We start from the raw sequence: 25,580 nt of genomic DNA on the forward strand, positions 1-25,580 counted from the left end.
GAAGGAGCTGGGAAGGAGTTAGCATTCCAGACTACCTTTTGTAGCTCTGGATGAGGCATGGTTCAAATGAATTAACCCTAGTGCATGACGTCACCAGGTTCTCCCTCTCAGTTTTTCCCCTCTTACCCTGTAGGTGAATACTGTGGTGGAATTCCTGGAGCCTTACAACTACCTTCCTGTTATCATTGGCAGCAGTGTGGGGGGACTCATTCTTCTTGCCCTGATTGCTGCTGTTCTTTACAAGGTGAGGACTGACATTTAGAAGTATGCTTATAAGTGAGGGGAGGGCCTTTGGGAGTAACTTTGGCCCACATCAAACACACACAAGTAGGGAGATGGCTGGGGCAGAAAGCTGCCACACCTAAGTGGGGGTGCCCAGTGTACAAATGTGGTCTGTACTTGTTTCATTGACTCTTCTGGTGCCATTTACCCATTACCCCCAGGATGAGCAAACCCTTCATCTGAATTTTCTCTCTGTGTGTTTGTCGCTCTCTTCCCTCTCTTTCCAGGTTGGCTTCTTCAAACGACAATACAAACAGATGATGGAGGCAGGAGATGGTGAGGTGGCGGGATCCCCACAACAAGACAGTGGTGCTGGCCCCAGTTCTGCTGCTACTAAAGGATAGCCAATCCCACAACCCATGTCTTCTATAGGGTATCTTATAGTATGCCCACAATAATCAAATGGACTGAACAAGATGAGATAATTGCTCCTGAACATAACTGAGGTCTGTTTCATAGATTGCAGTTTCCTTAATAGAAAGAAGTTTGATGGTAGAAAATGACCGTCGCATGTATCACAGTTGCTCACATGCTGAGGTATGTTGGGGGGTATGTATGTGTGCACACAGATAAATATGTACATGTGACATCATTACAGGTGATAACCTATACAGGCGTCTCCCCACTTACATGGGGGTTACATTCCCAGGTACCGTGCATGTATATACAGTCATACCTCGGGTTACAGCCGCTTCAGGCTGCGTTTTTTCAGGTTGCAGACCGCTGAAACCTGGAAGTACTGCATACAGGCAGATGCGGGTTGTGAACACTGCGGGTTGCGAACGTGCATCCCGCATGGATCACGTTCGCAACCCAAGCGTCCACTGTACGTGAAATCATGTGTAGTGGGGAACAGCATCTAAAAAACGGAACTCCACTAAAAAGCCATGAAAATTACTCCCTCCAAACCTCCTTTCTCAAACTCCAATTCTCCAAGGCCTCAAAGATCAGTGCAAGGGCTTATGGAATTACTAGCTATTTTCCCACTATTTTCGTGCCATTTTTGCAGTTTTTCTGTTCTTTTCAGGCCATTTTTGCCCTGTTCACACATTTTTGCTGTATAGATTAATTTATTTAATTGTTCCCCAAAACTTCACATGTTCATTCGCAAGTCAAACATGCATAAGTGGAGAAATGCCTGTACCGGGAATGGACAACTTGTGGTCCTCTAGCTGTTGCTGAATAGCTCCCTGATGGGAGTTGGAGTATAACACCAGGTGGAGGACCACAGGTTCCCCACTCCTGACATACACACAGTCCTACAAAAAAGTGCTTTTTATGCAGGAAAATATGCCTATCATGGCTTTGAAAGCTAGGATTCATGGCTTCTAATCCCTATGTCTATGGGCTGGTGAAGTTCAGTCATACGTTGCAGACATGTGAGAAAGAGTGCCTTATGCTTGTAGCACATCCAGCAATACACCTGTGGTAAAATGTTATTGTCCTTATAAACGTAGCAGACTGAAAAGAATGTGAACAGCAGCATCTTAGCTGCTAGAAGGGAGACTGAACCAAATTTATGTGGTCAAGAGGTGAGGCGTAAGTGTCTTGCACAGTTCCTTCTCAATCTTCCATAGCAATTATTCATTGGTCCCTGCCCTTGTACTCCAGATATAACTATCTCTACCCCCAAATTCTCCCAGCTTTTGCAAAAAGAAAGGGGGAGGTTCTGAATAAATGGATCATGGAAGAAAAAAAAGGGCAAATATCTGCAAATGCACTTATTACCCATAAATTAATCCTGGCCCTGGGTTTTAAGATCTCAGGCACAGCATTTAGATGAAATGCTTTTAGGTGAAATGCTGGGATTTTTCTGCCTGGGGACCATGTTCCCGTACTGGAGATAGATGTATCAGATTGTTCCTCCTGCAGCCTAATCTGCTGTGCAAACAGTTGCTGCCTGAAGAAGTCTCGTGGTTGGTTGTTTCTTTCATTCACAGTTATGCTGCATCTTGGACTTGGTATGTGGATATAAATTTAAAACTATCAACATTAAAAAAAAAGAATTACATGATACAAATTTGAGCAAAATACACATGAAGTCATCCAGGTCTTTAGGAACTGTAAACATAGGAAGCACAGCAATGCAAGCAAGATCAGCTGCAATCCTGACAGATTTTTCACTGTTAATTGGCTATCAGGACTTCTTCGGGGGTGGGGTTGAACATCTCAAGGCTAACCTCAGCAGCCCTGGCTGAAAGCTATCATCTAATGCACTAGGTATCAACTGTTTCCCAGCTGACCTCTTTTCCCTGAAAATTTGGCAGAAGAACAACACTCCCCCCCCACACACATTCCCCCAAACTGCCTCCAATACAATACAATTTGAAATACCAAGAAAGTGCTCCACCCATCAAAATGTGATTTTATTATCCCTGGAAACCTGTCTCAAAGCAGTAATAAAGTTATACAGGGGTATATGCCTCCCTGTCCCCCCGTAAGAAAGAATGGCAGTGGCTCAGTGGTGGCTGCCTCCTTCATAACCTGTGGGCAGTGGGTTGGTGTGAGGGTTATGAAAGAAGGTGTGATTTCCATCACCCCAGGGGAAAGGCTGAAAAAGAAGGAGAGAGAAAGAGAACTGAGGGCTAGATTGCCAGTACCCCCCCTTCCATCTATTTATTTTTTAAATTGCATACCCCTTAATATAATGAAGACAATCATTACAATGATATTTTTTAAAGCAGCTAGCACAGTATGATGTAAAATAGCAGAGAACTAAAACCATAGAATAAAAACCAAACTCAGCTGACATTTTAAAAGACTAAACAATAATTCACATGGTGTCCTTTGAGTATCGATATCCCAAGCCACATAGCTTGACCTATCTGTTTTGGAAAATGATGCTCCCTCATCCATTATCAGAACTCTCCTGTTTAATTCTTACCTTTGATCGGAGGCGCAGGTGATGATATGGGATGAACTCAGGTGGTTCATGCGGGTGATTTGCTTGTTGCAGATAGACATTCAACATGCAGACACCCACTCCAGGAAGTGCCACCACAAAGGACAAGATTTTCCATGTTCTCACTGCATCACAAATAGGAAAGACAGGATAATCCCAAATGCAAAGCATAAACTGCAGCAGATGGCATTGGTGTGGTGTTGTGGCATCCACTTCCTTGGAGCAACACAGTGCCTCCTTGTGTTATCCTGAGCCACTGGCACATTTTGATTCTCAGGGGGCAAGTACCCTCTGCCCAGTACCTACTCTATGATCTACTGTTGCACAGTGCCCTCTAACAGACAAATAAGGTCATTCTCAAGGTCCCTTTCTTTGCTGTCCTTTTTTGTGGAAAACAGATCAGATACCAAAACACCGGCATCTTTCCAAGAGCACAAACCCAGAGGGAAAGCAATGGGGTAGTACATTTCAGTTAATTGGCCGGGGTGGGGGTGTAGAGAAAGGGGCACTTATAGAACTAGATAGTGGAAGATGCCGTCACTTTAATATGTACTTAGCTTCCTAGGACAGAAACTTCACCAAACCTCATAGGGACCCCATTCCAACAGGCATATACATAAGCATTAAGATAAAAGAAAGAATAGGTAGCAATCATGACCTAAGAACAGTGGTGCTGCTCAACAATTTATGCTATTGGCCTTGTCTTTTACTGAATTCACTTACCACCTGACCCATCACCGTGGTGCCCACTAGCAGCTGCTGTGGCAAGATTTCGTCCCTGGGCCAGCAGCCGTGTGGCCCTCCACCAGGGAATCATGTGTGAAGCCAAGGACGTCCGAGGTTGTCAACAATAAAGGTCTCTTCTTGTCGGGCTGGTTGGTCTCTCTTCACTCTCCTGTGTTTAAGGCCTTCCTGCACACTCCCTACACCACAGCCCTCTCCTCCCCTTTTCCAGACCTGACAGTTATGCCCATCTGACCATGCTTGGCCAATCAATCTGAGAGACAAACATAGCCCAGCTTCAATATTATCCAGGAAGGCCATCGACTAACACATGTTTAAAGACCAAGGTCTCAATACCCTTGGCTTGAGGCCCAGGAACCAACCAACCTCTCCTCCCCACCCTTGGATTCCTGGGGTGTATTTATAGCTATACTCAAAGCAAATGCAGAATGCCCAGTCTTCAGAGGGTGTCTAGCAGGGAATACTCTAGTTGTGTTAATAAGATAAGAAGGGGCTACTAGGACACATTATAAGTAACATATGACAAAGTATGTGCTGAAATTTAACTTAAGTCTTATATCAAATTGAAATTTGTTGTTTGAGATAGTATGACATTTTTTGCAGAATTCTGACATGTTTCCCCAAACATTGTTACTTCCATCTAGGCTGGTTGAGCATGAGCTTCCTCACTTTCATGTTTCTGCTTCTTTGACAGATTTATTTCCCTACCATGCTTTGCTTTTAGTTGTCCACCAGAGCCTAGCTCTCCCTTTTTCTAAGCCTTTAAGAACCCAGACTTATCCTATTCCTGCCTTCAGATCTCTCTTCACTGCCAACTATGTGATTTCTTCATAGTAAAGAGCATCAGGTATTGGCAGTCGGATTCAGTGCATATTACACAGCTGTGTGACATCATGAAATGCAAAGGTGCAACTTTGCTGGGAGCTGGAGTCCAGAGCAGGTCAGCAATAAAACACCTGGAGTTAGTGAAGTTAACTCTTCATTCAAAGAAACCAAAACAGCTCAGACCTGTCATCACAGGAACTCTTCCCAATGGCCTCCCACCACTCCTCTGCATCTAGCCAGTGCATGACAAACATGCAGTGACATCCCTGCATGATGGCAACTCATCCACAAACCCCCAGTTCCAAAGAATGCCCTCCTGCTACCAAGGCACCAGCTCACATACCCCACCGTACTCTACCACCCAAGCTCTGATGCCATCCTCACTCTTTAACAAGTGACACTCTTCTGGTAATGGTCACGAGAACACAACTACCGTAAATCAAGATTCCACCATAAAACCACTGGATAATTCTTCTAAATACATGAACATTTTAAAGTAACCAACCTTTTGCTTTAAATGTAACCTTTAAAAAAAGGAAAGAAGGAAGAAAGGAAGGTATTTGAGCCGAAACACATGGGGCCAATAAAAAAGGCATCCTTTCTACCATCTTCGAAATATATTTCTCTACAACCCTGTAGCATAGTCCCATGGCAATATTCCTGTTGCAATATTCTGTTGCAACAGAAACAGTGTGTGGCATCTTAAAGACTAACACATAACAACGTAAACTTCTGTGGGCTAGAGTTTAATAAAACTGGAAACAATGGGGAGGGGTGGTTTTCCAAGTTTGTTTGTTGTTTTTTCAAATCAGTTTTTAATTACCTTATTTTAGCATTTTGAGATGTATTTCTCTTTTTCACACTGCTGAATGCTTCCGTTTTGTGTAAGGTTGTCTCTAGGAGTTGACAAATCTGTCAATTTTGATTTCTCTTCAGTTTCTTCTTTTTTACTTATAAAAATAATTTGATACTGCTATTTATAAAAAATAGAGTTGTTTACAACAATTGTACACAAAAACAATACAATTCAAGTTGTTAAATTTGCCACACTTCCACGTCACTTTGCAGTAACTTTTTAAAAGACAGTCCTCATGGAAATTCATCAGCATTTTAATTTCCCCTACTATATATTTTTGCAAGCAGTTTCCCCATATATTTTACATATTATTTCATTAGTATATGCATTTTATACATGCTTTCCTATAATCCACACTTTTTTTAGTCAGAAGACTGCATCACAAAGTTCGGGGAAGGGCAAATTTTGAAGGCTAGCTGTGCTGTGATTCATGCATTGTTTCAGAAACTGAATTAGTTAGGTTCACATGAAACAGCAAACCAAACCAAGTTTTTCCCTCAACTCTAGTTGTCCACACCACTATCTCTTACTTTCCCCCTCAAAAACCCACAGTACCAGCATAATATTTCTCAGCTTCAAATACAACCACTGCTTTCAATTCCCTTAATCATTGTACTGCCTAAATGAAAACGTGCTACCAAGGACACTGAAGACTCCATTACTCCCCTTTCAATAGGTTTTGGATCAAAAATTGTTTGAGAGAATCCTAGTTTGACATCCTCAATGACATTTTTGCAGCACAAATGAAGTCGCCTTCCAATTCTATCAGCCCACAGAATTAGATGTAAATTTGTGCTAGAAATATGGCACATTATGCTGGGGATAAACTGTAATACTGTGGTCCTTTTTTATATCCAGTCTGCTGAAAGGGTAAAAGGAGAATCTCTCTGGTTAAGGAGAAATGTCACAATACATGATGATGGTCAAGAGCTTAGATGTTTTTTAAAGGAGGGGGAGGATTCACAGAAAATAAGGCTATCAAAGAGCTACAATGGATCCTCTGAATCCGTGTCACTAGGGAGCAACAATGGGGGGAAATCTATTGCCTCCAAGACTTGCTTGTCTCAGAAGCATCTGGCTGACCACTGTGGGAAACTAGACATTTGGTCAGGTCCTGCAAGGCTCTTCTTATGTCTTTAAAATGGGCTTTTGGGGTTTACCTTCCCCAGAGTATCGAAAAGCCGCAGAGGAACAGGAGATTTATTAGTAGACAGTGTCTTTGCTGGGAGGAGAGGTGTCTAGGTCCTGAGGGGTGGGTTGTGAGGCGGGATCTGCAGCTTCGTCACCAGCCCCAGCCTCAGTAAGCATCTGCTTATATTGGCGCTTGAAGAACCCAACCTAGAAGGAAAGAAAGGAGCAGGGCGCAAGTGAAAGAGAAGAATAATGTTACATTTCACTCTTCTAAAAATGTAGTGCTTTATTTCTGAGATTGTGGCATGGAAATCATACCCTTTGATTGCAGCAGAAGCCATTTGCCTCCCACCTACCTAGGATTACCCCACTGAGGAGAGGAAAGCACTCTGAACATGCTCGAGAAGCACATGCTTTCTGTTGTCACTTCACAAACAGAAATGCAGGCATCACCAGCATTTTGGGACCTTTACAAATGAAAGAAACTGTCATGGGCTGCACACACACACACACACACACACACACACACACCACAATCTACTCTATTTGCTATACTAAACTGCTTTTAAGCCTAATTTCAGTGAGGGGGGCAGGCATAGCAGACCATTTTGGAATTAGGGAAGGCTTTTATAGATGCCTGTGGGCACCACATTGCTGGCTGCCACATTGTTGGTTGTCCCCCAAGCTGGTGAGGCTCACTTGACTCAGTGTTAAATTGAGTAGTGTCATCAGCCCAGCCCTGTGGAATGCACTTCCAGTAGAAATTTGACAGGCACCTTCTATATTAACCTTTAAAGATTTGCTGAACACTTTTCTTTGCCACCAGGCTTATGCAGACAATTAAGAAAAACATATTCTGTAAATGTTAGTTGATGACCTGTGGTTTTCCTTTTTTAAAAGTGTGTGTACATACATACACACATTGTAAATCACCTCTTTTTTTTTTAATGAAATTGCAGTATAAACAAATAAATATGACACATATGTGAACCTGACATCTTATGTCAGGTTGGTGTGGTTTGCCGAAAATGGCCTCACAGACCAAATTCAGAAGCCTTACAAACCTTCCCCACATCTGGATTAAGCCCTCCTTTGCTTCTCATTAGATTCCCCCTGCAACTCTGCCTCACCTTGTAGAGGACTGCAGCAATGACAGCAAGAAGGACAAGCCCCGCAATGGCACTGCCAATGATCGCAGGCAGGTAGTTATAGAGCTCTATTCGTTCCACCATGGTCTGCACCTGGGTGGGAAGAAAGTGAACAGAACCAGACTAACCAAGACATCCTGATGTCATCCTCTAACCCAAGTGCTGGGGCGAGTGGGAGGCCAGAGGTCCAGCTGCCAGTTTTCTGCTCTTGCTCCCTCCCTCCCTTAGTCCAACGGTAGACATCTCTGGCAGAAAAACCCAGGAGTTTAGACCCCAGCTATAAGCACTGGGTGAGGCTGCTGCTCCCCCTGCCCTGAAAACAGCATCATATCCTTATAGTTCAGAGTCTAAAGGTGCCTACAGACTGCCAGGATTTTGCAGGAGGGATTGAAACACATACCAAAATATAAGGTTTGCACAACTGAAGTGGATTAAAGGGTTTTGCTGCCCTAGCGCAACAAATCCACTTCAAAAAAATACTGGACTTTTTGTGGTTTGGAAAGTGATGGGGAACTGCATTGGAAAGTGTTGGGCAAACAACTGATTACTGGGAAGATGCATAAACACTCCAAAAGCAAATCAGGATCAATGCAGAATGAATACTTGCCATATCACAAATGTTCAGTAAAACCACTGTCTAACTCTCAAATGTTCAGTGCCTGACCACTGCATAAGCTTTGTGCAAGCAAATCAGAATGAAGGATGAATAAGCAGGTTATCAGAGGGAGTCCTAAAATCAGCTAAGTGCACCACTGCCCCTTCCCCCCATTACCTGGGCCTGTGCAAAGCCTTCCTTCTGTGTGTATTTTTTCTCATCATAGGAAATCTGTGCCATGCTCACCAAGACAACTTTCTTCTGCTGGATCTGGGGAAGAGAGAGCAATTCCTTCTGAGAGAGGGGAATCCCTTGTCAGGCACTGACAAGTTGCTGACCAGCAGAGCAAATTAACATTTTGCAGGTCACAAAAAGTTTTTGTTTTTTGTTTTGTTTTTAAAAAACCCTCAATGTAATACCCATCAATGGCAACCTCTATACCTGAGATGCCCACTGGAAACCGACATCCCCCTTGATCCTGAATTCCAGCGGCTCCCGTGTCTTCAGTGACAAAATGTCACAACGGATTATCTTGCAGGAGGCTACAGAGCAGTCCTGAGAGAGGTGGAAAGATAAGCTGGGGTGAGCAAGGCCAAAGCAGAGATATCTTCAGCCTGCATGCAGCATGGCAATTCAACATCCTGAAAACATCTACTTTCTTTTTATTAAAGAAGTTTCTAGCCCCCATAGTTCCAAGGATGGTCTCTGCTGTTATTATAATATGCTTCTTTAATCCCATTCTTCCTCCAAGGAGTTCTCTCTCCACTCCTGTTATCATCCCAACAGTTCTGGGAGGCAGGTTAGACTGAAAGAGAGTAGCTGGTCCAAGATCATTCAGAAAGTTTCATGGCCGAGTGAGGATCTGAACCCAGACTTCCCTAGCCCTAGTTAAATGCATCTAAACACAACATCACACTAGCTCTAGATAGCTAGGAGCTTCAAGTCCTGCTTTTGGGCTTCCCACAGGCATTAGCTGGCTACTTTGAGAACAGGCATTAGCTGGATGGAAGGGGCCAGTGATCTGATCTGGCAGGGCTCTTCTTGTGTTCTTTTATATACAACGGATGTAGGTGATCCTGGGGAGAGGCTGCAGTATGCTAAACTCACCAGAAGGGGGAGGTCCTTTGTGACTGGGAAATCTTTGGTGCCAGCACTTTCTTTCTCCAAGACACACTTGGCCAACTGAGACTGTGGGGAAAAAGACAGTTTAAATAATCAACCTTCCTTGTTGGAGGTCCTAGGTTCAAGCCAGCCCCACATCTGGCAGGCTGGGAGTAGGATATGGCATGCTTTTCCTATTTCCCCAACAAGATAAATAGGTGAGCAGAGGCACTTCATTAGAAATTAGGGGGATTATACATTGGGGTGGTTAGAGAATGAGCAAATAATTATACCTGGGAAGAGACAACCTGAGACACATTCCACACCTGGATCCCTTTCAGTTTTACAGGGATCTGAAATGTCACAGAAATGGGGACATTTCGTTGACGGAGATTTTTCACCTGAAAGTGAAATAGACACTGTTCAAGGCAGACAGAACACACCATGGGTGCTGGATGTCTTCTTCCACCCCACTCAGTACCATTTGAAACCTGGGCAGTGCCCAGCTCCCTTTTCCAAGCAGCTTCTTCTGCAGGGAATTCTCAGTACCCCAACCAAAGTCATTTCCAGGTAGTCTGTTTATTTAGCATTCATCCTGACTGGTTTGCACCAAGTCTGATTTGGCGAAGAAGCAGGTTTGTTGCACAACAACCCCAAATCAACTTTCATTAAACAACTTGAATTTGCCAGTATATGACTGAATCTCACTCAAAAATAGTGACAGACCAGAAGCACCTCAAACTACAATGCCCTGGATTATTATGGCAAGCTAAACGAATATAAAACTAATATAAGTCTACAGAAATCCTGGCTTCAAGTAACCTCACTTTTAAAGCTTTTGTTGAGACCTCATTCTTGCCCATCATTCCTTTATTATCCTCTCCTTGCCTGTACCATTTTCCTCTTCCTACCAACCACCAGCCACCCTTTGCCATCTCCTTTGCCCTTCACCTCATATCGATGTTCCACGTTCTTGCTTACATCCTCTTGGCCAGCTGTGAAGTTAATGTACTTGGTTGACTCCTCAATGCTGTGAAGATGAAAGAGAAATGAACATCCGTGAGAAAGGGGACTAGGCTAGGATGGTGATGGAAAAGGGAGATCTCAGAGGTAATATCCTTGTGAGTAGGAATCAGGGTTAGCTCTATTAGAGGGCACTCTACAAGCACCGCTTTACCCCTGAAACATCCATAGTTACTTACACTGTGACAATGATATACACAGCATATTTGACAGGCAACTCCGCTTCATGAACCATATCCTTGGTGATGTTGCCACCGTTGTCACTGGGCAAGTGGAAGACAACAGATATGTTAGTTTTTTGTTTAAGGACTTGAACATCATGCACTATTTCATCATGCCCTGCTTCAGATTAGTGTTTCCATCATGTACTACATGGAGCACCACTGCCCTGTCACAATGCAGCCAGATCTGTTTCACACTTCTCTCTCTCCCCTTCAAACCCAATGTGCCCCTTACATTATAAGAAACATGGGGTCCACATTAGGCCACATAAAGCTGCAAAACTGTGAACATCACCTGTTGGCACTGGCCATGATCCGCAGAGTGTCCCCTAGATCAGCATCTGGGGAGACGTCAAATGTGGCAATGAAGATAACCTGCAATACACCAACATATGATATGATTTCTTATTTCTACATGTGAAGGTTTATATGTATGGAGGGCTTTCCTTAGAGAAGGTAGTCTATACCTGGACTGCCCTTAACACATGAACCTGCAATACTTTGAGTGAGACCACTGACACATCTAGGCTAATCTTGCCTACTCTGGCTGGCAGCAGCTTCTGAGGGGGAGATTTATTCCCCCTATCCTGCTGCCATCATGGTGTAGTGGTTAGAGTGCTGGACTAGGATCTGACAGACCAGGGGTCAAATCCCCACTCAGCCATGAAGCCCACTGGCCAATCACTGCTCTTCCAGCCTAAACTACAGTACTTCACAGGATTGTTGTAAGGATAAACTCAAGAAGGGGAGAAGTGTGCATGGCACCTTGACCTCTTTGGAGATAAAAGGTGGAATATAACAATAACAACCACCACAACAATAATAAAAATATATGCTGAATATTGAACCTATGACTCAGCGTACCACTCATGCTGTTCTATGGCCTTCATTTGCCTCTACTTTTTTTTTGCAAAGCAGCAGTAAGTTTTATTTATTGGATCTGATTTGCAGGTTGGAGGGTTTGTCGGAGGGGTAGCAATATTGTGTTAAAAATACTTCTTTTTTCCCTTTTTTGGGGGGGCAATTATTAAAATCATCTTCAATGACATTTCAATCTCTCTTTTAAGAATCAGGCCATTCTTTCCACACTGAACACAAAAAACACAACTCCCTGCACATAGACTAGTGCATCAGGTAACGGTAAAGGACCCCTGGGCGGTTAAACCCAGTCAAATTGGACTATGAGGTGTGGCGCTCAACTCCGCTTTCAGGCTGAGGGAGTCAGCATTTGTCCGCTGACAGGTGGTTAGGCAACAACCCTTTCCCTTAACATGCTAACTTTCTACAAGCAGTTGAGCCTAGACTTAGAGGGAGCATTTAATCATGCAATGTCCTCTGAAATGCTACAATTCCAGAAGGACACCTGTTTTGTTTTTGTTTGTTTCTCTCAATGTGACAGTTAGCCCTAAGGTAGCACTTATGAACACATCTTGTGGCAACAAATTCAAAGAATATAATATACCTTTGCTTTACTGTAGAAAATTGGGTGATTGACATTGCAGGTGGTGTTCCTGCTGACATCTTCTTCAGACGCAGTAACTGAATGGCACTTAACACTCACGACCCTCCTGCTGAGCTGAGAGAGGGTGGGGCATTCATCGTTTATGAATGGATCCAGACAATAATTCCCAAGCAGCCCCCATCCCTCCACCTGCTCACTGTCCCTGCTCTTCCCCATGCCTGCATCCCTACTGCTCCACTCACCTGTGGTAAAGTGACCTTTCGGTAGGATAACCCTGCAGGGTAGAAAAAGCCCAGTGTGGTGCTGTAAGAGTCCTCTCCATGATTCTGGATGGAAGCTGTTACATTGAACTCACCAGTCAGACCTACAACTACAATGTCCAAGCTGTGTGTAGAAAAGAGGGATGTGTGCAGGATTAGAGGTCTCAGATACACAGAGATTTTCAAATGTCCAAGAGATTTAGACTCCTCCTAATGACCCTGAAAACCCAGTGTTTGTAGGGAGGTTATACAACAATGAGCACTGATTCTGAATTCATCCCTGACTTGTTTGTGGGGTGTCTATCTGTCTTCCCACTAATAATTTGTTTTACCCACACTTTAATAGTGCATTTTCCCATCTCTTTCCTAACTGCATAGGGTTTTTTTTTTGGGGGGGGGAAAGATGTTAAGTAGATTTGTTGCACCAGAGCATTTTAATCGACACTAATTGCACCAATCTCAATTTCTATCCGGTATGTGCTTGAACTCCTCCCACAAAATACTGACAGTCTGGAGGCAATTCTCCTATGTAGTCCACTCAATTTGAACAACAAAAATAAAACCAATACAGTAAGAGGGCATGCATTAATGTTTGCACACACCAAATATTGAGCAAACATACTAAATGCTTCATCTCACCCCACTTCATGGGCACTGATTTATTTTCTTAGAATTTCTGAGCAATACTGGGTACAAGGCCGCCAGTTACCAATGTGAAAGTGGGTGTGAAAGTTGTGTTAAAATCAACCTGGTAATGGTAAGGCAGAATATAAATCTAGTGACTGACTGGAGAAATAACTCACTCATAGGTGAGAAATGGCATATCTGTGTATCCTGGAACTATTGGGGGGAGGGAATATCCCTATAACAGTAACAAAACCATGAGACAGAGAAATTTATTTTTTGGAGTCCTGATGCCCAGAAAACTAGATATATTGAAGATAATGGAGAGGCAAAACAGAAATAGAGAGAGCAAATATTTTCCTACCCTGAGAAATTAAACGAAGCTTCTAAACGGTCTTCACATTTCCCATCCGTCCCACAATTTTTCTCAAAGTGGAGCTGTAAAAGCATGCAGGTCACAACATTTTACTTTTGTAGGCACAGAAATTTTTAGTGGAGAGAAGAATTAAGCACCAAATACTAATGATGGAACCCAGTTCCTTGGTGGATGACCTCTACTCAGGTCCAGCCAAGCCTTTCCCTCTCCTGTGTTTCACCCCCACAATCACCACCACTTTTACATTGTTCATTTACACATGACAAACCATATTCCCCCCCACTGTGCTTGCACAATAGCTCAAGGCCACAAGGTTGTCTAGATGAGGGTGTCAGTGGCACCTAGGAGCAGTAAGCAGGGGGAAGGCGCCATGAGGACCATAATATAGTGGGCTCACTCAACAAGGAGCAAGGATATGCAAATTGGCCTTTCAGTTTCTCATTTTTCCAGTCAAAAGTTCAATTCTTCATATTTCCCCTTCAGTTTGCCTGTTTGTTTTTTTAAGTCCCTGTGAAAACTCATCAGCACTTAGTGTGAATTTATCCTAATACCAGTGGCGTAGCGTGGGGGGTGCAGGGGGGCCGGCCGCACCGGGCGCAACATCTGGGGGTTAGGGTTAGGGGGCGCAAATCCACAGGTTAGGGGGTGCAAATCCACGGGTTAGGGGGCGGAAATTACTTGCCTTGCCCCGGGTGCTGACAACCCTCGCTACGCCACTGCCTAATACACAAATTAATGCAAACAATTTCCCCTAATATAACACAGGTTTGTATGTTATTTTCACAAATGTATGAATTTTTATGCTTCCTTTACCCAAGTATTTGCATTTTTCGGGGGGGGGGGGACAAAACATGGCTGGAGAACTACATGGAAAATCTGGAGAAGTGTGGAATTTTGAAGGATGACTATGCTTCCATTCATGAATTGTTTCAGAAAGTGTGAATTAGGCAGATTTGCCTTTCAATGCAAACAGAACTGAATTTCTTCCCCATCCTTAACTAGGAATCCTACTATAATGTTGCTGGCTCTCATTTTGTAATAAAAAGACTTGGGGCTGAATTACTCACCAGTGCTGTGTGGTTCTTTTCTGAGTCTTTGCTCAGGATGGGCTGTAGTGTGGGGGCTTTAGCGATGGGCTTCCCTACGAGGCTGAAATTGAGCCGCAAGGTGACAGGCGTCAGAGTATCCTCAATGCAGATCTAAAAGATTGGAGCACAGAGACTTCCTTAGAATGCATACTGAATGTATACACTCTGCACAAAAATAGAGTTTCTGTATGCTAAAAGTGAGTTTCTCTTTTCACTGCATGATAATATCAGGGAAGGTCTACTTTACATATTGCTTCTGAACCAAAAAGATGTATCCGAGATAGTCAAAGGGATGCTACAAATATTTCAATTTCCCCACCAGCCCTTTTCCCCTCTGAAAAAGGAACAGAACTGAAAATAACTTGGTGGCTTCAGATTTCTCAAATCTTTACTTTTCTGTGTGTCTTTCCTGCAAGCCAGCAGAACACTGCACCAGCAATGCACTTATAAAGTGTGTGCCTCCCTAGCAGAAAATAAACATGCAATTCCAGTACTACACTAATATGTGCTTATATAGTAATGGATACAAGCCATCAGAGTCTGCCAAGAAATAAGGAATGACTGTAAAGGATGCTCTTGGCCGCATTTACAATGCTATGCTCTGTTCCCCATCTAGTGGTGAAATAAATCAGAAGAACTGCTGTATCAGGCTCATCTAGTCCAACTTCTCACAGGGGCCAATCAAATGACTATGGGAAGTTCACAAGCAGGACCCATGTACAACAATGCTCTCCCTATTCACAATCCCCATATAGATTGGAGATGAAAGACAGAGCCTCTCAAATTTAAGACACTTTCTCCAGACAATCTGTTTATTGAGCATTCATCCTCATTGGTTTGCACAAAGTCTGTGGTAAGATTATATGACGTTGGCTGTTTATGGATAATCCATTCCAACTTGTTTGCAGGGAGATTGTATGAAGTCACATCAAACAAGTGTTATTCCACACTTTCCATCACATTTTCCCATTACTACCCCTTTTTAAACAAGTGGGTCTGTTGTGCAAGGGTGCCAAATCCACTTTAACTGTGCAACTTGAATTTGCCAGGGTGCACCTGAATTCCACCTGCAAAATAGCAAAATAGTGGATGGTCTGGAAGCCCCCCCCCCCCAATATTGCACCTCAGATATTTAAGGGGATTAATGCTGCGCATAAGGCCAAACTTACAGGCAACTCAATTGGGTGATTCTGGCATTTATTCTCAAGGCCTATCTGAATGTTTGTAGTCAGTACTGATTTAGAGCTGAAGGTGGCTCGAATCTTTGTTCTCTCGTGGTCTAGGGCCAAAGTGTAGTACAGGTCACTAGAGATTTCACCTGAGAAAGAGAAATAAGAGGGTAGGGATTGTGGTTGGCATGAGAAAAGAAACTAGGAAGAAGTTGGGAGGGCAGGAACAGTGAAGCTCAGATCTGAGGGCAGAATGTGGCCCTCCACGCCTCTCTATCTGGCCCTTGGAATATCACAAGATACAACCTCTCACTAGCAGTGGCGGAGGAAGCCGCTTGGGCACCTGGGGCAGTGTGCCCAGGGGCGGGGCACACCACAGTGCCTCTAGAGTCTGCCTGCCTCCTCCCACTCAGCCACCCACTCAAGTTACGGGATACAAGTCTCTTCCCATGTCAAGGAATCTGGGAAAGGGCAGATTACAGAGGAATGCAGCTCCCCCCCTTTTTTGGACAGAGGTTCTGTATATTTAAAAAGCAGGTGGAAGTCAGCAGTAAAATTTTCCCCAGCACTAAAATTCCATGCTGGGAAAAGCTTCACTTACTGATTTCTCTCTTAAAGGCACAGATTCTGCCCATTGGGAGGAGAGGGCAAGAATTCCCATCCTGCCACTGGCAACCCTAGATCTTCATACAGATAAGGACATCCAGGTAAGGATGGACTCAGCACCAACTGACTTGACTGTGAAGGCCAAGGAGCAGCTACCTTGAAAGTGGGGCTGGTGAGGAATACCTAGAGTTGGTGTCAGGCTCTTTCTTGAATCTTTCCAGCAAGGGAAGATGCGACCTAGAATTCTACGCTATGCCGAGACAGAGAAAAGGCACATCTGAGATGGGCATCTCTTAACCTTTTCAATGTGTAGAGAGGCATGTGGTACAGTCCTCTGGATGAATGTGGTGGGATGCTTGAATTCATCTCATGACAAAAACTCCCATCACACATAAGTACACGAGGGAGAGGACTTTACCAAAGATGGTTCAGGTTATGCAGAGAGAGCTATACCACTTCCCAACCCCACTCCATGTCCAGCACAGGCTTATGCCAGAGCAAGCATTGTGGCCTCACCTAGTTTATCCTGAATAGCTTTGGCAACGGTAAAGCACACTTTTGCTATGCTGGCTTCAGCCTTGAGAGATTCCTGTTCCTGACACTGGAAGTTTGAGGTGGGGATTAAAGGAGGGAAGAACTCAATGGAGACCGACACATGTAGAACAGGACGTGTCCTGTCAGCAGGGATAGGGGAAAAAATCAGTTTGGTTAGGGTTTTAATACCAACTTACTTAATTCATGCCTTCCAAAACAGTACAGGAAGAAAAACATAGCTATCCTTCAAAATGCAGCACTTTTCTGAATTTTGTGATGCAGTTCTCCAACCAGACAATGTTGGGGAAAACTGTAACATTAGAGGAAAGTGTTAGACATGCCCATTAACCTCAATGGGTCTACTCTGAGTAGGACTACCACTGGCAACAACCCTTTGAATTTTGCAGGTGTTGAATTTGGTACCCACTGCAATCACAGCATTCATCTAGCTGTATATAATATTTTTATAATTATTATTCCTACAGCCATTTGCACAGTTTTTGCACTGCCATTTGATACTTTTGTGTGTATTGAAAACTGTAAGCTGTGCTGAGCCACTTTATTATGATAAGGACTAAATTTAAACAAGGAAATAAAGGAGAATATGTACTTCTATGTATAGCATTTACCTCTTTACTGGGGCATCCATGGAAACGATTTTTCTCCTGTTCAGAGGAAACAGAATAAGAACAGGGAGGGGAGAGAAAGGCTTTCCCCGCTCCTCATTCTCACCTCAATAACAGGACCCTTCCTTTTTGTCCAACAGCAATATCCTTCAGGCCATCCCCTGTAAGGTCTGTTCCTCCACTGACAGCTTGACCAAAGTACAAAAACCCTCCAGAAAACTGCAGCCCTTCAATGCGCTGCAAACAAAGAATGAAGGATGCAAAATGGAAGGAGGGTGGCCTCAAGGCCAGACAGAGAGACTCTGTGACCCTCACAAAACAAGGTTAACAACAGATGAGGCATCAAAAGATCTGTACATATTCCCAACTGAAAGACAGCCCATCAAAATATTATACTATGCTTTTCTTTTTAAAGAAAATCAAAACCTAGCAGCGTTCTAGTATGGAATGGTGTAAAAACAGACACAAACATTTCAAGTGAGTACAAATCGTCTTGAGAATTTCTCTTTTAGGTTGCTTTCACATTAGAGCCCTTGAGTGATACTGAGGCATTGTTTCTCCACACTTAGCTGAAAGTGTGGAATTCAAGAGGTCCTCCACACAGTACTATATTATTCAGCAATGCCTTTCCCCCTGCTCAATAATCTTCTACAGTGTTTACTCTGGAGTAGTTCTCATTCTCTTAAATTCAAAGTCACATTAATCAAAACATTTTTTCCAGTTCAGTCCAGTTAATTTATTTCTAATGAAAGAAGGTGGAGGGCTAGTAATGAATAGCCTCTGAATAGCCCCTATGTCTTTTTCCATTCCTGAAAGGGATGTAGAATTACTAGTTTCTTTCATGTTATTTTTCACAATAAAATTATTTATTGAAAATATTTGCATATTACCCTCCATACCCAGGATGCTTCACAGTAAGAATTTATAATAAAATGCAATTACATAATTAGAAAGACATAAAAACTCAAATATAAAAAAGCAGTTAAATAAATTAATTAATGCAATGATAGAAAAGAAAGAAAGAAAGAAAGAAAGAAAGAAAGAAAGAAAGAAAGAAAGAAAGAAAGATAATAGGCTTGCTCCAGATGCAGTCATTCTAAAAGTAGACCTACTGAAATTAATTAAACTTCACTGGGTCAGTTCTAAGTATGAATAAGCCTAGATCTAACCCATAGATAAATCAAAGCCTATCTCCCATGGGAACAGAAACTGACCCAGGACCAACCCAAGTTGCTTTCAGATTACATGTTTATTGAGAAGTTATCCTAAGTTGTTTAAGAGTAGGTTACATGACATCACAAGAAGTGGGCTTGCTTTGTAATAATGTTAAATCCACTTTAATTACACAACCTGAATTTGTCAATCTGTGATTGAACCTGACCTGCAAAACAGTTACCATCTGGAAGCACCCTAAGAGAAGCCATTCAAGTGGCAAATTTAAGAGGTTATCCTTTAACTGCAATCAGCATGAAGAAATAAAATAAACAGACCCTCCAAGAAGAAAAAATTAAATTAAAGTCAGAGGAACCATGAAAAGCCTCCATAGCACTTTTCCAACACTGGAAAGATTTGTGCTGCAAAATTATTTTATTCCCCCCCCCCCCAAACCAATCCACCCAGTGCTAAACACTGGATTGCATCAAATAAACAACACTGACTGGAATCTCTATAAAAAATGATTTCAGAGAAAAGGACCAGTATAGCAACTCTAGATGTACCTCTAAGTGCACAAAGAATAGGAAAAATGAGGCAGTCGCATTGAGCAAGGGCCTCATGGGAGGCAGCATAAGCAAGGTAGGTCCTTTGTAGGCTGGAACTGGTATTGAGCTCACCTGGAGGTACTTGGGGTTGATAGATGTTCGTTTCCCCCCAAATATATATAAGGCTCCTACATTCTCGTTCTCCATGGGTGCCCCAATCGCCACATCCATCCATCCATCCCCGGTGATGTCACCTGTTTCTACCATGCTGGCACCAAAGCGACTGAAAACGTGCCCTGCTTCTCCTTTCAAAGTCGTGGTGCAGTGAAGTGTTCCTTGCTATACAGAGTAGTCAAATAAAACACTTGAAATGAAAGTTAGAATGATGTTGGACTGGAAAGTAAATGGTTACTATTAGCAATGGTTAAGACAAGGAGAATAAGGAAGAATAGTCTAAATTTAAATTAAAATAAGGGAAGATTTGCTGAACAATCGATGAATTTGGAATACAGAAAGGGGAGGCATGAGGAAGTCGGGGAAGAAAGGTATATGAAATTAGGATATGAAATGATACATGTTTTTTGTTCTGTTTTTGTCTTTGTATATTTATGTTTGTTGTGTTGTGTTTATATGGAAAAAATAAAAATATTATAAAAAAAAACAAATAAAACACTTGAAACATTTCCAAGCAAGCAACCCCACCTCAAGGTCTCAATCTAATGTACTCTCCCCATCTTCTCCCTTACCTTAAAATGACAGACATAAACCCTTCCACCTGTAATAGCATCATAGTACATGGGGGCTCCAACCAGCACCAAGTCCGTATCAGTGTTTTGATCAAGGTCCACAGAGCACAGCGCCGCTCCAAAATAGGAACCAACCTGTGGCATCAGACAAATGTCCCCTTGAGTTTCGCTTCTACTTTCCATTCTCAGACCTGTCTGCCACTTATGACTACACAGCCAGCACTACACAGCCCTTAACAGCAACAAAAAAAGGTCCCCACTTCTGGCTTCTATCTTGGAGCCATTTTCATCATATCTCATTGTTGTCGCCATAGCTTCCTCACCTCCGTTCCAGGTTCAGAAGCTTTCTGCACAGTCTCTCCATTCCACCACCAGTCTCCTTTGCCCTAGCCCAGCTCAGTTCATACCTGTTCTCCAACAGCCTCAGCTGTTAGCTGCCACTTCCCACTCCTGGCCGCTTTCTCAAAGAGAACCACTTTGCCCACGTAGTCACAGCGGGGGGCTCCCACTACAAGCCCACTTCTCCCATTAAGCAGGACAGCTTGGGAAGAATAGCCTAGAGCAGGGGTGTGCAAAAGGTTGATTGGGATCTCCTGGAACATCTCTGGCTGCTTTGCAAGGGTCTCTCCCTCTCAACTACCCAGTAGCAGATCAAAACAACTTTTCCCCACCTAGATAGCAAGTGGCACAAGGTCACTTCATGGCTGACTGGGATTTCAGCCGCAATTTTCACAGCCCTAGCATGATGCTTTAACCACTATACCACACTGTCACTCAGTATAGCATACAGCTAGCGCAGTTGCTTACATAGAATTCTTATAATGAATTATTTGATGCAGGAATCTGAAGAGTGGAGACAGGGGGAAAATGTGTGGTGCTAAGAGTACCTAGATGGTAATTTCTATCTGTGCTCCTGAATGGAGAAAGGGTAGGATCTGCCAGGATGTAGCTGCCTCTGGGGTGGAAATGTACTGCAGTAAAACATGGTAAACTTGGGGTGGGGGGAAGGCAGCAGAAGCTGGTCCATTAGGGTGAATGGGGCACTGCCCAACCAACCTCAGTCTTATCTCAGCCAGCCCCCAATCTGCCTGCTTTCTTATTTCCAACCAGTCAGGGGGTGGCTCTGCCTGTCACTGGGTCTGGCCCCACCTACTGCTGCTCTCCCTGCCTTCTGCTCCAACAGTCCCCCCCCCCCATGGGCACCAACCACCACTAGCTGGAGAGTTTTGTTTTAATACTTACCAAGATAAGCATTCTTCATCTCCTCAGTGGTGCTGGAGGCATTAAGAAAGCTTGAGTCTCTGTTACTGTTCTGATACAGAAATAGGCCTCCAGACCAGTCAAATGCTCCTACTGCTCCCAAGACAGGACCATCCTAAATCACGGCAGGCAACACAGCAGGAAGAGTTGTCCACAAATCAACGTCAACAGGTGGGAAAAAGTAAAAAGGAGGATTAGGGGAAAATGAAAAACTGAAATATTTTTTTTAAAAAAAATCCCTACAACTGCAATTGAGCATTACAGTAAGTAGCACTACCACTGCTGAGCCAGCCATCTTTTCTCCCTTTGGCTCACAGGATCATCCATCCAGAACCAGCATGGTTGCGTGATCCTAAAGCAGTACTGCAAATTTCAATCCTTTTTAAGCTTGTTGCTAACTGGGATTGAATTCAGCATCCTGTGAATATTCACTTTCGATTTTATAAGCAAGTTTCTGACTCTCAAGGTTGCAAGTAAGAGTATAGAAATATCTCTTGCGGCCATGTCCTCCCTCCATTATTCTTTAAGACAAGAACATCAGGCTCTAAGATGAGCGCTGCTGGAACATCCCCATGGCCCATCTAATCCAGCATTATGTTCTCACAGTAGCCAGCCAGATGCCTATGGAAAGCATGTAAGCAAGACCTGAGCACCAGAGCACTCTCTGAATACCATCTCCAACTTTGTATTTCCTTTCACTGAGGAAAATAGGTCCATGCTGATGGAACAACTGAATACAGTAATAGAAATGGGATCGTGCAGTTAATCTATGAATATATTCTTCATTAACAAAAATCATTCTGCTTGCAGGCATTTAGGACTCTCCTGGATTCTTCCTGCAGGAAACGTTCTTCCTCCTGAGGTTGCTGAAGTACAACTGCCACCATCCCTGGCCATTGGCCATGCTGACTGGGGGAGATGGAATCTGTAGTTCAGCAAGATCTGGAAGAACAAAGATTCCACACACCCTACTCTAGGGGCCAGACTCACCCGAGTCAGTAAAGCACTGAATCCTTTCTGGGACATTTCCATCTGGAAGGAACTGCTGCTCTGGAATTGGGTACCTGCAAGGAGGGGTGGGGACAGGACACAGACAAACAGGAAGAGCACATAGGAGAGGTTATAAGAGAACCCTGTATTTGAATTGCCAAATTCCACCCAGGTGGAATCTACATAGATATTTGAAAAACCTGTGAAAATGCTTAATTTTTTTAATAAAAAAAACACATTGAATTTGGCATAGCTCACTGTCATCATCTAGTGTCACACTTGTATATTGCACTTTCCAACACAATTAAAACTTTTTATTTGTAGCTGTATAGTTCAGTCCACAATCTCCAAGCTATGAGAGGTTTCAGGGGTGCCAATGCACAACTCAGGTTTGGTTTCCCTAGAATGAAGCTCACTGGAATCATAGAAGTGTAGAGTTGGTAGGGACCACGAGAGTCATCTAGTCCAACCCCCTGCAATGCAGGGATCTTTTGTAAATCTGCGCCTGTCAATAGTAATGCCCCTCTATTGTTGGCTCAGGTTGCATATATGTGTAAATAAACCACATATCATAAAGAAACCACAGTCTTCACTGTGGAAGTGGTGGTGTCTTGGTGACGTGGTTTTATTTATACTGCAAGCTAAGCATAAGGTAAACGAGCTAATGGCATTAACACTCCAGTGGATCTTGCTCCCCTATTAGATTTTTTGGGCAAAGCCATGGCTTTGGATTCAACACAAAGAGAATTCAAGGCTCTGTAGCTCTTTCTCAGCCACTCGAATATGAGATTGCCCCCCAGGTTTATTGTTTCCCTACACCTAATGACAGCACCACCTCCAACCAGGGTGAGGGGAACTGCCCTCTTTAGCCCACTTTCTGAAAGCATCTCCAACTAGTAGTTTCTGTATCAACCAGTCTCTTGGATTCCTTAGTTAAGCCAAGTGATACCTAAGAAACTTGACTAGAATCATTAAGTTAACAAAGAGACTGGCTGGACCTTGTTGGAAGTCACTTTTCCTACATTTAAAATATATACAAACACCAGTCTTGGAGGGATGACTTTTAGACTAATCGCCCAATCCTATAACAATATATAGCATCCCACATAGTTAGAGGCCGAAGCTGTTCCCTGTTTTAGCAGCAGACACACCAGATGGTGCTATAGCAAGCATGAGGAACATGCGGACCTCCATATACGCTGCTGTATTCCAGGTCCTGCTTGTGGGCTTCCTTTAGGCCAGCCTTTCTGAGTCCCCAGATGTTGTTGATCTACAACTCCCATCACCCCTAGCTAGCAAGGCCAGAGCTCAGGGATGATGGGAGTTGTAGTCCAACAACATCTGGGGACCCACAGGTTGAGAACCACTGCTCTAGGCAAATGGTTAGGCACTATGAGAACAGAATATGGGACTATGGTATGATCCAGCAGGGCTCTTCTTATGTTCTTAACTCCCATCAGCCCAGCCAGCAAGGCAAAGCGTCCAACAGCATCTGGAGAACCACAGGTTTCCCATCTGAAGCTTAGAGGACTTTCCTTTTGTACCACATATTGAGAGGTAGTATTCCAGGTGCAGGCTTTTAAGTCTAGGAGATCTATGTTCAAGTTATACCTCTACAGCAAATAGCTCATTTATCTCAATCACAGGTCTTCTTCATCTGTAAAATGGGAATAATACTGACTCACCGTATAAAGTGATTGTGAGGCCAAACAAAGTAAAGACCACAAACCCCTTTGCAAATTAGAAATGTCATATGATCATGGAATAAACCATTCTCAGTGATACACAGTCCCAGACAAGGACTGGCGAAAGGGACTTCAATGCCTCCTCTCAGTGCTAAGGTTCCTGTTATTACCTTCTATGGCAAAGATCTTATCCTGTAGCTGATCCTGGATGCCTTTCAGGGCATCAAAATTGTGCACTGCAAATACATGCTCGTTGTCAGGTTCAGAAGCGATGGCATTCAGCTCTTCCCTGGCACGTTGAGTTGAGAAAGCATTGCCAACCTTCATCAGACAGAAGAGAGAAAAGATGTGAGCATTTGGTCCCTATGCAGGTGAGCAATCCACTTGGCAGGGGGGCAGGTAACTGAACTAGCACCCTCCATCTCTATGAATTTTATGTTCTAAGGGTGTATCTGTACTTCAGACTTAGACATACATTTAAAGTACATTCAAACACCATGGCTTCCACCAATGAATTCTGGTAAATGTAGTTTGTTATGGGTGCTGGAAGCTGTAGCTCTGTGAGAAGATAACCATAGTTCCCAGGATTCTTTGGCAGAGGTCATGAGCATTAAATAGACATTGAATGTGCTGTAAACATATGGTGTGGATCTGCCCTTAGACCAATTTCACGAGGAAGTCCTAGAAGTCTGAACAAGTGGGTGGTGCCAAGTAGGGAGGAGCAGGGGGCCAGAGCTCCCCCAAAATTGGCTTAATTTCCAAAGAAGGGTATCAGTCAGTCATTAATATGATTTGAGCTTCTTAGCTGCAATTTCACTACTCCTACTTCAACAGGGGGGTAGGTGGGGTTGGTAAGCAATGTGAGCAGGGGCACAGCCACAACTATAAAGCATAATGAGCTAAATGCTCAGGAAATGTGAAATTAGCACTGCCAACAAGAAAGGCTATAAACATCCAAATAAAAGCAATTAAATAACTGATTTTGTGGAAATTCACATACAGTACTGTTTAGTAAACCTAGAAGACTCCTTGCAGAATCCTCACCCCAATAGCATAACGGATAATTCCTGCTCGTTCAGCCTCTGGCACCACATCCCAATACTGCAGTTTATCATTCTTTTGACCATCTGTTATCACAACAAGAATCTTGGTAGATCCATTTCTGGAGCCTTTCCTTGGGATAAAAATCTCCCTCCTTGGAAAGAGAAGAGAACTGGATAAGGACTTCATTGTTTGCATTTCCCTAAAGCAGCCTAGAGGAGAAAACAAGAGGGGATAGAGTAAAGATGTAACGCTGGGGAGGAGAACCTGTTTCCCTCCAGATGTTGCTAGCCTATAGCTCTCCTCATTCATCACCATTGGCCATGTTGGCTGGGGCTAATGTCCAGCAACATATGGAGGACCACAGAGTGCCCATCTCTGAGGGCAACCTCTTTAAAAACAGGCTTTATGCTTTGAACTTAAAGGGGAGTCTTACTGTATCAAAAATTGCTTCCTAATACAAATGCGAAAGCCTAATTGATGATGTTCAAATGTTTCCTCAGTTTTCTCTCCCATGTGCACACTGATCAGGCATTAACTTACAATGCTTCCCCAGAAGACATATAGTGTGGAATTGCCATTCTT

At 43.3% G+C, this 25,580-nt stretch overlaps 3 protein-coding genes across 10 annotated transcripts in view; 1 reads left to right on the forward strand and 2 right to left on the reverse strand.

Moving 5' to 3' along the window:
- The window catches only part of LOC310748393 (integrin alpha-X-like), a 38,600-nt gene extending 36,298 nt beyond the window's left edge, over positions 1 to 2,302 (forward strand). For both annotated transcript variants that reach the window (XM_083584138.1, XM_083584139.1), the window contains 2 exons: positions 134 to 244; positions 510 to 2,302. In XM_083584138.1, the coding sequence (XP_083440264.1) occupies positions 134 to 244; positions 510 to 626 (228 nt within the window). In that variant the 3' untranslated portion in view covers positions 627 to 2,302. The remainder of the gene's footprint in view (positions 1 to 133; positions 245 to 509) is intronic.
- Positions 2,303 to 2,624: 322 nt separating this feature from the next.
- COX6A2 (cytochrome c oxidase subunit 6A2) lies at positions 2,625 to 4,127 on the reverse strand. The gene is made up of 3 exons (XM_083584300.1): positions 3,908 to 4,127; positions 3,167 to 3,309; positions 2,625 to 2,833 (listed from the first exon to the last, which is right to left on the reverse strand). Exons 1-3 carry the CDS (start codon positions 3,999 to 4,001, stop codon positions 2,741 to 2,743), a joined length of 330 nt encoding a protein of 109 aa, XP_083440426.1. The 5' UTR covers positions 4,002 to 4,127; the 3' UTR covers positions 2,625 to 2,740.
- Positions 4,128 to 4,891: 764 nt separating this feature from the next.
- LOC310748394 (integrin alpha-X-like) overlaps positions 4,892 to 25,580 on the reverse strand; it is a 32,546-nt gene continuing 11,857 nt past the window's right edge. For 4 of the 7 annotated variants that reach the window (XM_083584146.1, XM_083584140.1, XM_083584145.1 and 1 more), the window contains 23 exons: positions 24,999 to 25,149; positions 24,125 to 24,275; positions 22,270 to 22,343; positions 21,262 to 21,394; positions 20,427 to 20,575; positions 20,020 to 20,154; positions 19,406 to 19,612; positions 17,680 to 17,810; positions 16,930 to 17,087; positions 15,808 to 15,956; positions 14,618 to 14,749; positions 13,539 to 13,612; positions 12,533 to 12,674; positions 12,291 to 12,404; positions 11,124 to 11,203; positions 10,787 to 10,870; positions 10,536 to 10,614; positions 9,878 to 9,985; positions 9,591 to 9,671; positions 8,925 to 9,038; positions 8,661 to 8,753; positions 7,871 to 7,981; positions 4,892 to 6,947 (listed from right to left, as the gene is read on the reverse strand). In XM_083584146.1, the coding sequence (XP_083440272.1) occupies positions 6,813 to 6,947; positions 7,871 to 7,981; positions 8,661 to 8,753; positions 8,925 to 9,038; positions 9,591 to 9,671; positions 9,878 to 9,985; positions 10,536 to 10,614; positions 10,787 to 10,870; positions 11,124 to 11,203; positions 12,291 to 12,404; positions 12,533 to 12,674; positions 13,539 to 13,612; positions 14,618 to 14,749; positions 15,808 to 15,956; positions 16,930 to 17,087; positions 17,680 to 17,810; positions 19,406 to 19,612; positions 20,020 to 20,154; positions 20,427 to 20,575; positions 21,262 to 21,394; positions 22,270 to 22,343; positions 24,125 to 24,275; positions 24,999 to 25,149 (2,785 nt within the window). In that variant the 3' untranslated portion in view covers positions 4,892 to 6,812. The remainder of the gene's footprint in view (positions 6,948 to 7,870; positions 7,982 to 8,660; positions 8,754 to 8,924; positions 9,039 to 9,590; positions 9,672 to 9,877; positions 9,986 to 10,535; positions 10,615 to 10,786; positions 10,871 to 11,123; positions 11,204 to 12,290; positions 12,405 to 12,532; positions 12,675 to 13,538; positions 13,613 to 14,617; positions 14,750 to 15,807; positions 15,957 to 16,929; positions 17,088 to 17,679; positions 17,811 to 19,405; positions 19,613 to 20,019; positions 20,155 to 20,426; positions 20,576 to 21,261; positions 21,395 to 22,269; positions 22,344 to 24,124; positions 24,276 to 24,998; positions 25,150 to 25,580) is intronic. The other 3 variants (XM_083584142.1, XM_083584144.1, XM_083584141.1) reach the window with 2 other exon arrangements.

This window comes from Podarcis filfolensis (assembly GCF_964270895.1).
Source record: "Podarcis filfolensis genome assembly, chromosome: 13".
Classification (NCBI taxonomy): domain Eukaryota; kingdom Metazoa; phylum Chordata; class Lepidosauria; order Squamata; family Lacertidae; genus Podarcis; species Podarcis filfolensis.

Bases quoted from the DNA above. Each gene is read 5' to 3' on its own strand.
- COX6A2 (XM_083584300.1), bottom strand. From the start codon at position 4,001: ATGATTCCCTGGTGGAGGGCCACACGGCTGCTGGCCCAGGGACGAAAT. The intron at 3,310-3,907 runs GTAAGTGAATTC...TTTGTGATGCAG, and splicing joins CCACGGTGATGGGTCAGGTG to TGAGAACATGGAAAATCTTG. The intron at 2,834-3,166 runs GTAAGAATTAAA...CTTCTTTTTCAG, and splicing joins ACCTGCGCCTCCGATCAAAG to CCTTTCCCCTGGGGTGATGG.